At 39.6% G+C, this 12,507-nt stretch overlaps 1 protein-coding gene across 1 annotated transcript; it reads left to right on the forward strand.

The window, feature by feature from the left end:
* Positions 1–858: 858 nt before the first annotated feature.
* On the forward strand, positions 859–11,906 carry psap (prosaposin). Its single transcript, XM_026939273.3, has 14 exons — positions 859–1,019; positions 4,564–4,697; positions 4,786–4,860; positions 5,107–5,232; positions 5,618–5,812; positions 5,898–6,041; positions 6,357–6,413; positions 8,359–8,511; positions 8,830–8,922; positions 9,075–9,258; positions 9,410–9,573; positions 9,916–9,996; positions 10,214–10,321; positions 11,076–11,906. Exons 1-14 carry the CDS (start codon positions 989–991, stop codon positions 11,109–11,111), a joined length of 1,581 nt encoding a protein of 526 aa, XP_026795074.1. The 5' UTR covers positions 859–988; the 3' UTR covers positions 11,112–11,906.
* The last annotated feature ends 601 nt before the right edge of the window (positions 11,907–12,507 follow it).

Consider the following 12,507-nt stretch of genomic DNA (forward strand, 5'->3'; position numbering starts at 1 on the left):
TGCTCACTGACTGGAACATTAGTAACTAAATAATAATGTCTTAATAAATGAAAAATAAAACCTCTTAAACTATCAGGGAGCTTTCACACTCAAACTCGATCAAACGAATGTAACCATTAAGCCACTTTAACCCGATTAAGTTGACTTTGTTGTTCGTTATAGACTGGCTGATCTGTGAAACTTGCCTAGACTAATTTTTTCTGGACCTCAGAGGAACCAGCAGAACAGACAGTTTTGCTCACTGGAACATCATTACTCAAATAATACATTTTTGGGGTTCTTTCACACACAGCAAATCCACTTGCTCAACTAAATGTATTTGTTGAGCGAATCTGACTTGATTAAGTTGGTTTGTCTAGGAGTGCATAGATGAAGTTCATGTTTTTTTTGTTTTTTTTTTTGCTGGACCTCAGAGGAGCCAGCAGAGGAGACGTTTACATACTGACTGCAACCTCATTAACTTAATAAACTCTTAATAAATAAAACTTCTGAGGTAAAAAAACACTCAACTTGATCAAACAGACATCTATGAAGCCAATTTAACTCGATTAAGTGGACTTTTTTCGTTCGTCCTTGATGACTGCGCTGTCTAGATTAATTTTTGTAGTTTAGAAGAGCCAGCAGAACAGACATGTTTGCTCACTGACTGGAACATAATTAACGATATAATAAACTCTTTAAGTAAAATAATAATAAAAAAAACTCTCGGGGTGCTTTCATATTAAACTTGATCAAACAAATGTACTTGTTAAACCAAAGTCAGTCATGTAAGTTGGTTTGGTTTGTCCTTCATTGCTACTCAGAGAAGCTAGCTCGCTGACGCCTGGGTCACGTGGTCGGGCGAGTCCGCGTCACCTGACAGCGTTTTAAGGCCGAGCTGGTGTCAGTGCACCGCAGTGCGGTTGCGGTACACAGCTCTGAGCAGACAGATAGCCTGTGCTCACGGAGAGAGAAGTCACAGAAAAAGGCGCTCTGCAGTGAACTCAAGATGTTCCTCACGCTGCTTTTGGTCTCCACGGGTAATACGTTTACTCTTACTATTTTTAGATACGTACTTTCAAGTCCGTGGTGAAATGGTTGTGTAACGCAGTTGATTAGCCGCTAGCTAACATGGCGAAGCTCGCGCTTTGGAAACGTAAACAACTTGAGCGCCGCTATAAACCGAGTTTTGTTGTTGTTTATCCTTCGGTAAACACCTTTCTAAACATTATTCTAAACATCTGTTTATAGAACTGTTAAATTTGAGACGTGTTGAATTAAGTTGGACTTTGTGACGCAGTCTGTTTTGGCTGTTAGGTTTATTTCCCTGCTCGGTTAACCTGGTTAACTGGTTATTATTGAACCGCTACCGAGCTCGGTGTGACGTATAAACCAGCCTCTCCTGCTTTAGGAAAGCTTGAGATTGGGTAAGAATTGACGCTGTTCAGCTAGTCAGCCATCTTTTGTCGTTTTTTCCTAGTATTTCCCCTTCATCTTCCATTTGTCGGTAACAGTCTAACATTAATGCTTCCACAACCAGAAACATTAACTGCTATGAAACTGTTATGGTTTGTATATTATTATTATTATTATTATTATTATTATTATTATTATTATTATTTACTTCTACAGTATGATCAGCTCCATTTCAGCTTTCTGAAACTGAATTCCCCTCCCACGTGACTCATCATATTGACTCGTGACTGCTCCTGTCCTGATTGGTCAGCAGGTGTTGATTAATTCTCTGTATCAGCAGCTCTGAGAGTAGTTCCACCTATAATTCAAATCGCAGATTTATATCAACACACGTTGAGATATAATCGGATAATGTTTTTATAGTAATCAGCTCCTTCACAGGTACTTGCATGGCAGACACACCCATATTATAAGTCTAACAATAAATAGGTTTTTAAGTATGTGCTTTTAGATAATAAAACCATGTAATGATGGCTCTCATGAAGCTGTCTGTTATTTATTTCACATTTGTGGAAAGAGTCTCCCATGTCAATGTTTTGTAGCAGTCGGTAAGTTTTCTGCCATGGGAAAGTTTTCAGGAAATAGAAATAATACCCTAAGCTGTGTTGGTTTGTGTCAGTGAGTGAGTGAGATTTAAAAAGAGAAGCAGGTGAGGGAACAACGTAAAACAATCTTGTCTCTTGGACATTCCACAACATTAAATGTAACTATAAGAGGTTAAAAATTCAACGTCTTTGATTAATACCACCCCATCATTCAATTTTATAACAGAATATCTTCTCTATTGGAATCGCTTGTTCTGGCAGGATTTAAAAAAAAAAAAAATTACTGCATAGATGTTGTAATGTTATCCATGTCTGGTTTTTATATAATACATTTTTTTATACACATCATATGGAGGTAAATCCTGTAGAATGGTTGTGATTTGCATTTGAAGACAACATGATGTTAATAGTTTCACATCCTCTTTTCTGATCCCTGTCTATGCTTCTCACTACACCCACAGTTTTCACTTCAGCTTTTGGTCATGAGAATAACTTCACTAGTTGGGGGGGGGAACTTATCAGTGACAGTTTTTCTGCCGTGTGATTATAAATAGGAAATGTGTAAAAGGCTGTTGGTGTCTAATGCAAGACCACTGGATGCAGCCATTTATTTGCCCCCATTTACAACTTAACAGGCTTTATATGGTGGTGTGATGTATCTGGCAGGTTTCCTCTTCCTGTAGTCATGACAGACTGACTGGTGGCTTGGTTTTTTAAATGGTCCTGCATGACTGCATCAAAATGTTCTACTTGTGCTAAGGGTGAACTACTTACTGTTTCAGGTTTTGTGTGTTGGTTAAAACTTTTTGTGCATGATGGTCAATGACATTACTTTTATTGTGCTTTGGACAAATGGGTCAAGGTCAACGAGGGGTTGCTCACAAGCTGGTTATGGATTGTGTTGTTTATGGGTTGATCTGTGTCTCTATAAAGTCATTTGTCTCATGACTGAATTGTGCAGAATTATAAAATGATTATGTAGGGTACTCGAGCAGTCAAAGGCTTTAGAAAGTGCTGACTGTCTTGATGGTGGTTTTGTGTCTTAAAATATAGAGACCGTTTCATCATTATTGCATATTAAACTAGTCTTGGGATGCTGTCACACATGCTGACTGACTGACTGGTGGCTTTTTTTTTTTTTTTTTTTTTTTTTTGTCGTCTGTCCTCTTCTCTCTCAAAGGCTGGTACACGTTTTAGTTGTAATCCCGGAGGAGGGTGGCCACTTTTTAAAAGAGCTGCTACAATTGTTTTGATTTCAGAAGAATATAAGTGGTGTCAAGGGCACTTTTTCCTCCTGACGAGTCAGGCAGCAAGTTGTGGTGGGCAAGAAGGAAAAAACAAACATGGCTGACAAAGTGGTGGTGAAAGTGTGTTTTGACATAAATCTCCTTGCCAATATTCAGTCTTTCCAATCTAACTAACTAAAAGACTTCTAATTATTGTGCACAATCGACTTCTACCATTGTATCAGAGCAGGGTGCGTCTCCGATCCCGTACTCATGACTCTAAAATACGATAGTCAGATGCAGTCCAAAACAGGGCTTGTGTAGTCTTGTCGACGCTGTTGGTGTTATTGTCTGGATTAGTGGCCTACAGCACAAAGCTTTTATTCTGTTATGGAGCAACAGCACAAAGCTTTAGCCTATTTGCAAAGAAGTACTGCAGCAGTGAACTAGCATGTGTGTGGAAGCAAGAAGCGATGGTAAGGAAATTAAAGGAAAGTGAAATGTCAGCTTTGTAATTGCTGTTGCTCATCGTACATAAGACATTTTAGTCATACTGCTGATTTGCACATCATGTGACTGAATCACAGACAGAGCTGTGTTAGTATCTTAATTCCGTCAGATCGTACTGCTTCAGATTGGTGTTTTGAAATTTCCTTAACTGTTCCCTTCTTTTCCACTGTGATAAGTTTGATGATTAAGTGAAGTGCTGAGCTGAGAGAGTCTCATGAATAAACTGTGGCTTATCTGGAGATAACAGGTTGCTTAAAAAGCCCCTTTTTTCCCCTGTTAACCATCTTGTGATGTTTGCCCAAGGTGATGTTCCCTTACTCTGTGCTATTTGATCCTGGCACTTTATCTCTGGTCTTTTCCTGGATAACTCCGCTTGTAGCTTTGAAGAAATTTCATTGCTGAGTGGCTAAGACTGGCTGTTAATAGGCTACTCATTAGACACTCATGTCAGTTGGCCATGAGGGGTATTTTGAGGTTGTGGTTACTCAGAACAGAGAACTAACAGTCTTTATTCCTTAGAAATCCCCTTCCCTAAACAGCCCTTCCTGAATTACTGTCTGCATTTCTCCTTTTCTTCCTTGTGACTGGATGGTTAAACCTCTTAACTGCTTTCAGAAAGAGCTACTAAGATTTTGCTCAGTTATATTATGGCAGCCTTTTTATTTCTCTGGAAGATTCTCTTGAAGTCCCAGGTGTGCTGGGACAAGAAATTGAAAGGAAGCCTAACTATGTGAAACTGTGAGAGTTTGGTGCATGATCCTAAATGCAAACTCAGTGATTGCCTAGTGAAAGACAATAGCCAAACTAATGATGTTTTTCTGTTTCAGCTGTGGCCAGCCCTCTGCTGGGAACTGAGCAGTGTGCTCGTGGGCCCCCGTACTGGTGCCAAAACGCGAAGACGGCTTCCCTTTGTGGTGCAGTGTCCCACTGCCAACAGAATGTCTGGAATCAGCCTCATATGGTCAGCTTTGTGTTTTTTTTTTTGTTGTCCCATGACCACCTGCTTGTTTTATCCAGTCCTGAATATTTTTTCCTTCTTTGTCTTCTAGAAATCAGTGCCATGTGACTTATGCAAAGAGGTGTTGATTGTGGTAGGCCAACTGCTTAAGGACAATTCAACAGAGGTGAGTGTTTTGTGTGTTGATGGAAAGAAGACATGAAATGAAGTTATCCCCCATAAGATATTTGAGTGAAACTGGTATATTCAAATTAAAAAAATAAAATTAATAGCCTGTATCTGCTTGTTTTGATAATGATAGTTTAAAAATAAGGAGACTTTCAGAGGTCAGTAAAAGTTAATGCAGTGTCATGAACCAATATGTTGAAAAGGTGCAGTCTGTAAGCCCCATTATTTTTGTGTGGGTGTGTAGGCTGAGGTCCTGAGCTACCTTGAAAAAACATGCCAGTTGATTCCTGATGAAGGCCTGGCCGCTCAATGCAAGGAAGTTGTGGATAATTACTTCCCTGTCCTCATTGACATTATTAAAGGAGAGCTGGTAAGTTGGACTAAATGACTGCAAGTCCTTCATCAGGGCTTAGTTGAATTTCTAGTCTAGAACCAACATTTGATTTGCCATATTGCTAGGACTGCAGATCTGACAATGACAGAGTTGCCATTAATATATATTAAAATATTAATGGTGTTTAGTCTTTCCTATCCCAGTGTGCATTTAACCTGTGCTGCTTTTAGTTTTGGAGAAGTGAAAGTCCTCGGACAATAGATGGCTTTGTTTGTGATGGCGAGAGGAACAAGCAGCTCTTTGTTCCTCTTCCATAATGAGCCAGTATGCATCTTCCTGTTCCATGTGCACTGAATGATAATCAAAAAGATCAAAATTGAAGGTTTTAAGTGTTCGATCCTGTTCTGTTATCTCGTTTCAGGAGGACCCAGGTGTGGTATGTAGTGCTCTTGGCCTGTGTGTATCCCAGCAGGAGGTTCTTGCCAAAGCTCAGCTCATATCCAATGAGATTCCTAAGGTGGATCTGACCCAGAGGGTTAATCCATTACTCCTCAACATCCCTCAGCTCCTTTACCCCAAGGAGAATGCCAATAAGGAGAAGGAGATCACCGCAGAGGTGTGCTGACTCCCCTCAGTCTGTTTTATGAGGGTATTTTTGTGTTGTATGGATTATTACAGCTAATCGGTGTGTGGTTCTGCAGGAGAGTGATGCTGTGTGCGATGACTGTGTAAAGTTCATCACTGACACTCAGGAGGAAGCCAAGAAAAATGCTTCCTTTGTCACCTCCCTGATTGAACAGATTGAGAGGCAGTGTGACCTGCTGGGTCCTGGCATGGCTGAAATCGTAAGTGCTCTGGTTTCGTTATAATTTCTTAAAAGTAGAAAATTCACATTTATCAGTCATGATAGTTGAGCCTCATTTACTGCAAATTCTTCTGTTGAACGAGTAACATTTAAGCTCATAGATGCACTAAAGAATTTGATAAGATGACATTACCGGCATTTGACTTCTTCACGCAGCAGAAGACAAAAAAAAATTCCCGTTTTCTAATGATTATTGTTAAACTGCTTACTTGCTTTGTAGAAAGTGCATTGCAGGCTGCACTCGAAGATCATGACTGTTAACATACAACCATGTCGTGTATCTTTTTTTCCACAGTGCAAGCAGTACGTCGGCCAGTACGGTCCTCTTGTTTTTCAGCAGCTCATGTCCATGGTGAGTACCACCTGGTTCATTTTGCCTTTAACTCGAGAGGCAGGATTTTCATATTTTCATTGTGTAGCTTCTTTTTTCTTGTATGTTTAATATGTAGAATTCAGGCTGTACACTGAGCCAGACTGGCCTTGAGTCCTTCCTCTGATAAGCCCATGTCCAGTCTTACAGCCACTCGGCCTGTCTGTTGGTCTCATTCACATTTTCTAATCACTTTTCTCTTTATTTTATTCCCCCATTCATTTGCCTTCCTTCTCTCTCACTCTGTCCCTTTGCTTTCTCTGGTCTACAGGAAAAGGTAGGTCTCTGCATTCTGCTAGTTTCACACTAGTTTTTTGTTTTTCTTGTGGAACTGCATGCCTGTGAATGATTATTGCTAACCTGTGCTGTTTGTAGATGGATTACATAGAATACGAACTAACTACTTTTATAGTTCCACCTGACTGGTGCGTTCATCTCACCCGCTACAGTCATAAATCTCTTTTAGAAAATATTTAACACCTCACTTAACTTTTACTGTGTTGTTAGCATACCACCATTAGTCTTAACAAATTTTGTTTTTAAAAAATAAAAACACTGGGTAGCTCAACTCAAGTTCTGGGTGATTTTGTTTTTTAGAATTGGAGAAGGAGTCAACAATATTAGAATGTTGTTTAAAGTGATATTTTACCATTTAAAATAAATAAATAAAATAAAAAAAATTCCCCGAGCATGAATGCTAATACTGAAAGCAATTAACTGTGGCTCTGAGACTGGAGTTGGGCTTCCCGTTTTTCTTTCTCCCCCCCCTTCCCCCCCACCAACATAATATTGTCTTCCCCATTCAACATAATTTATTAGAAATAGCCCAAGTATTTACCATGTCTACTTACGCTGGAAGCTATAAAGAGTGCTGCGTGATCTAACTCAGAAGAATGTGCATGATGCATCCTAACCAACATCCAGCTGTTTTATTCAAAGCAGTTTGGAAATGGGACTTAATACAATTCTAACAGAGAGCTAAACTCTGGATGGTTGAAGTGTTATTAGGGGTGTGCACGAGGCTTTCAGGCATCTGGTTAACCATTTGAGGTGATGGTAGTCGCATACGAAAACCACTGTTCATGTATGGTTGGCGATATTTTGTGTGCAAGTTAGTTATCAGCATGGTGAATTAAGGATTCTCAACAGCAAGCAGTTCATATTTGTTTGTATGCCCAGTATAAATTCTTTTTTTTTTTTTTGTGTGTGTTAGTAATTCAGTGTTCTTGGGCAATTTAAGCACAATTTATACCTCCTGCTCTGGGATGCCCTTCGTTCTGGGTATTCATTTCTGTTTTCACTCACTGTCTTCATAAATATAACATTTCTGTAAATGGAAATGTATTAGATAAGATTTTCGCTCCCACACTTTTAGAACTTTTATGGTTTTCATTTTAAATTTGAGTGTGTGCTGGTACAGTAGGACTTGAGGCTGAAATTGAGCTGAAACGCAGCAAAGTTTTTGCTGTTTTAATTTTTCTATTCGTTATCTATTAGATCTGTCAAACACACACAAAAAGGAAGTTTCGCTTGTGGTGGAAGAAGGGTGCTTGATTATGCCACATTAAGGAAGTGTTTCAATTTTGTTTGCGCCTCATTGCAGTTAACTGAATATGAACTTGGTAATTCTTGGAGGTATCTAGACTAAACTGATGATCTAGTTTTGTGATTAACTCGCAACCTTAACCACTGATCTACCAGCGTCTGAATCAGAACTTGTTTTCTGAAACTGTTATAGCCTTAATAAGATTAAGTAGTAGGTTTTCATTTTGTCATCTTGGCAGTTAATGATTTGAGAGGCTTGGAAGTCATGGTTGTCTGTCTGTGTGCATTGTTGGGTCACTTGTTTATCATAATGTGCTTCAGTTGGGGTGATTGTACATCTCCCTAACAATTCTCATCCTTGCTCTCTCTGCTTCTCCTGTAGCAACCCAAAGACATCTGTTGCCGTGCTGGTTTCTGTGACTCCACCCTCGAATCTGTTCCCATGCTGAATCTGGTTCCTGCTAAATCCATCCCTGCAAAAAAAACCATCCCTGCCACTAAACTGGTAAAGGCTTCCTCCATCAAAGTTGCCAAGGTAAAGTAGCTAGTGTGTCTTTGTCTACAGATGTCATGCTACAGACAAAAGTTGAATGGAGGTATAGCATAAGGAACTCTGATGGCATAGTCTTAAAGTAAAATGGTGTAATAGGACTCTATTAATTAGTAGGATATGTTATGCTCAATCCCACAATGCAAATGTGCTGTTGATTTCCATGCTCTGTTGGATTGCAGTTTTAAATCTGTTCTAATTTTTCTCTATACTATTGCATCCCTACTTGTGACCATAGTTTTAGTTGTAGCTTAAATTATCCAAAGTTAAATTTGTATAGTAAGTTTGTGTCTGGCTCTGCAGAAGATGGTGCGTGCCCGTGAATCCCCTCAGTGTGCCATCTGTGAGTTTGTGATGAAGGAGCTTGAAAGTATAATCCAGGACCACACCACTGAGGTATGAGGTTCTGCTCAGTAATAAAAAGCTTTGCCAGTCCTCATATTTGGCTTAATTTTGCTTTTCATTGTCTTTCGTTAATTTGCTATTCATACCACTAAAAGGTGGTTTCCTGTTAAATAATGTTCTGGGACTTTGCTGTAATCTTCCAGGAAGAAGTGGTGCAAGCTGTGGAGAAAGTGTGCAGCCTCCTGCCCTCCACCCTTACTGCTCAGTGCAAGGATCTGATTGAGACCTATGGCCAGGCAATCATTGAGCTGCTGATACAGGAAGCTGATCCCAAAACTGTCTGCAGCCTGCTGGGGCTGTGCAGGGACGCGAGTCGCGCCTTCATCCGTGAGTTTCTAACTAAATGTGCAAAATGCTTCTTTTACCCCAGATTCTAGCTAGACTTTCTACAACACAGAATGTTTAGTTGGGCTTCCTGTTTTCTCTTCTTTTGATTTTGCCTTTTGATGACATGTTTATGCATTGTCTCTGTGCTTAGCTGTGATGGAAAAGGCTGAGTTTGAGGCTGGTGGGTTCTGTGATGTGTGCAAGATGGCTGTGCGCTACATAGACGGCATCCTGGAGCAGAACGCCACAGAAGCCCAGATCGAGGAGGCCGTGAAAAAAGTCTGCAACTTCCTGCCTGATGAATTTAAAACTCAGGTGCGTCGACACTTCTGCATCTGTGGCACATGGCCGGTTACCAGGGACAAAAATACACATTTTCCTGAACTGAAAAAAAAGAAGAAGCATGCTTCAAATAGATGAGTGTATACAAATTATCATGAATATAATGTCACACTAACAATAAAGGTCCTAGAGTCAGACCTAAGAGAAAGTATTATTCAAGCTCATTTTGGGTAGTTTTGAACAACCTTCTGTAAAAATTACAATGTCATCTGTTGTTCGCCAGAGGTATAATGTTGTACAGAATGTACATTTAACAAGTAATAGCTTGAAGGACTGAGTTGCATGAAATGACTAATCATGTCCTCCTGTGTGCAGTGTGACCAGCTCATTGAGCAGTATGAGCCTCTGCTTGTCCAGCTGCTGCTCCAGGCCCTCGACCCTGACTTTGTCTGCATGGTAAGATCTCCTGTTGATCATACGTTCTGTACAGGTTTAAAGTTGCAGAGTTTTAGTTTTAAAGGCATTGTCCTAAAGGAGTCTTAGTTTCATGCCTGTTATTATAAAGTAGTTTAGTGCTTGAATACCAGTAGAAAGATTTTGGTTCTCTATTAGCTGTTGGAGAATAAAATGGAGGGCTTGCTTTGAGTGTGTTCTGTGTGATGTATTGATGCAGAAGCTGGGTGCATGCCCTGGAGCACTGCGGATGCTGCTGGGTGTTGAGCAGTGCAGCTGGGGTCCAGCCTTCTGGTGTAAGAACATGGAGACTGCCACCCGCTGTAATGTGAGTATCCTGCACACGCTTCTGTACCGTTTGATAAATCTGGGTATACATTCAACACTTTGCATAAAAATGTAGGCTATTCAGCTTATACATTGTGACGGGTAAAACATTTACATATAAACATATACACCTACCATCCACTTTAATAGGAACACCTATATACCTGCTCATTTACGTGTTTATCCAATCAGCCAATCATGTGGCTACAGCACATTGCATAAAATCAGGCAGATACAGGTCAAGAGCTTTAATGTTCACGCCAAGATGCTTTTCTGCACACCATGGATATAATGAGTGAGTTACTATATCCTTCCTGGAAGCTCAGACCAATCTGGTCATTTTTCTCACCCATCCACCCACAGAACTGTCACTCACAGGATGTTTTTTTTTTTTTTTTTTTTTTTTGCCACCATTCTGTGTAACCTCTAGAGACTGATGTGTATGAAATTTCTAGGAGATAAGCAGTTTCTGAAATACTCATACTAGCCTGTCTGGCATCAACAACCATGCTGCGGTTAAAATCAGATCACACTTTTTCCCTATTCTGATGTTTGATGTGAGCATTAACTGAAGCTCTTGACATGTATGTTCATGATTTTATGCATTGTGCTGCTGCCACATAATTGGCTAATTGGATAACCACTTAAATGAGCAGGTGTATGTGTTCCTATTAAAGTGGATGGTGAGTGTAAACTATGGAGCACATCAGAAAATGAATTTGTTTTACTATATTTTTTTTCCACTTGTGTTTAAGGCGGTGACCCACTGCAGACGTCACGTTTGGAGTTAGAGTGGAGCGGAGTGCACAAACTGACCTAAGGAGTTAAAGGAGAATGTCTGTAGCGCTGTGTATCTGTTATACAAAAATCGGCCCTTCCCTGTGTTTTTATTTTAGACGGTGAATCAGATTTAAATAGTTCTATCAAAACAAATTAAGCAATTTTGCCATCTGGGGAGGATTAAAGTTGCCACTCGAGGGAAGGTAAAAGTACTATGCGGGAGGTGGAGGACATATGGAGGGGAGTGAATTTGACTGAATTTTTTTACTGAATGTGAACTGAATCTTCAACTGCTGACATTTTGATTTGGGGGGGGGGGGGTGGCAATAGTTTTAGTGTGCTTTTTCTCTCCTTGAATTGCTCTGTTTTTCTTCAAAGGGTGATTTTGTGTGAATGTGGGTGGGCATTAAAGATAAGGTTGTGCCTTGAGCAAAGAGGAAGTCTAGGATGTCTGAATGAAGACCGTTTTGACTCCCTTGTAAAGGAAAACTTGCCCCTGCAACTGCTATAGCCACAAGAGCAGTGAGCTGACTTAGGAGCTTTTGTTTTTACTGACTAAAATTTTTCATCCTAATTGAAGTTTATTTTCAATGTTTTGTAATAGCATCTGTATTCATCAGTCTGAAGGCCCTGTTAAATTCCTGTGACCTCACACCCAGTTTTTGTCTGTGGCCTTGATTGACTTTTTTTTTTTTTTTTTTGTCTTGGTGAAATGATCCAGAGCTTCAGTGTGCTTCAATCTTAATACAGAGCTATTTGGTCGAATCTGTAAAATTTTTAATGGAAATTAAAAGAACCTAAATCTATCTTGTGTGGTCATTTTAAAGATGTGCTTTAAAATGTTGGCTTTCTTAAAATGTAGCTCCAACTCTGCACTTGACACCTGCTGGTCAAAACCAGAACGAGCATCTATTAACACGTTGATTGTTTCAAACAGCAGCACAAAATAATCACACATTATTTAAAAAAATTTAAAAAAATCCCCTCAACCCCAGAATGCCTGTACCCTGAAAACCTTCAACACTACACACGTGCATTTTACTAACATGTTCAGACCATACAATTGCAGACTTTTTTTTTTTTTTTTTTTTTTTTTTTTTCCCTCTCCCCCCCTTTCTCACTGCACTACATCTGCAATCTCCTGCTCATTTTTAGTCACACAACAGGATATAATCGTATGTTTTAAAGACAAAGTGTATTCATTCTTCAGTAATGGCTTTGTCCTTTCGAATAAAAACAAAGGTGAATGAAATTCTGAGCTTGGGTTTACTCTGGGTGAAGTTTCACATATAAATGACTATTTCTTAACCAAGCTACTTCATAAACCACAAGCCTTCACGTGATTTACTAAAATAAGACACAAAGTAACACAAGAATGCATAGAACAAATTACAATGGTATGATAAA

The sequence above is a fragment of the Pangasianodon hypophthalmus genome, chromosome 3 (assembly GCF_027358585.1).
Source record: "Pangasianodon hypophthalmus isolate fPanHyp1 chromosome 3, fPanHyp1.pri, whole genome shotgun sequence".
NCBI classification, from domain to species: domain Eukaryota; kingdom Metazoa; phylum Chordata; class Actinopteri; order Siluriformes; family Pangasiidae; genus Pangasianodon; species Pangasianodon hypophthalmus.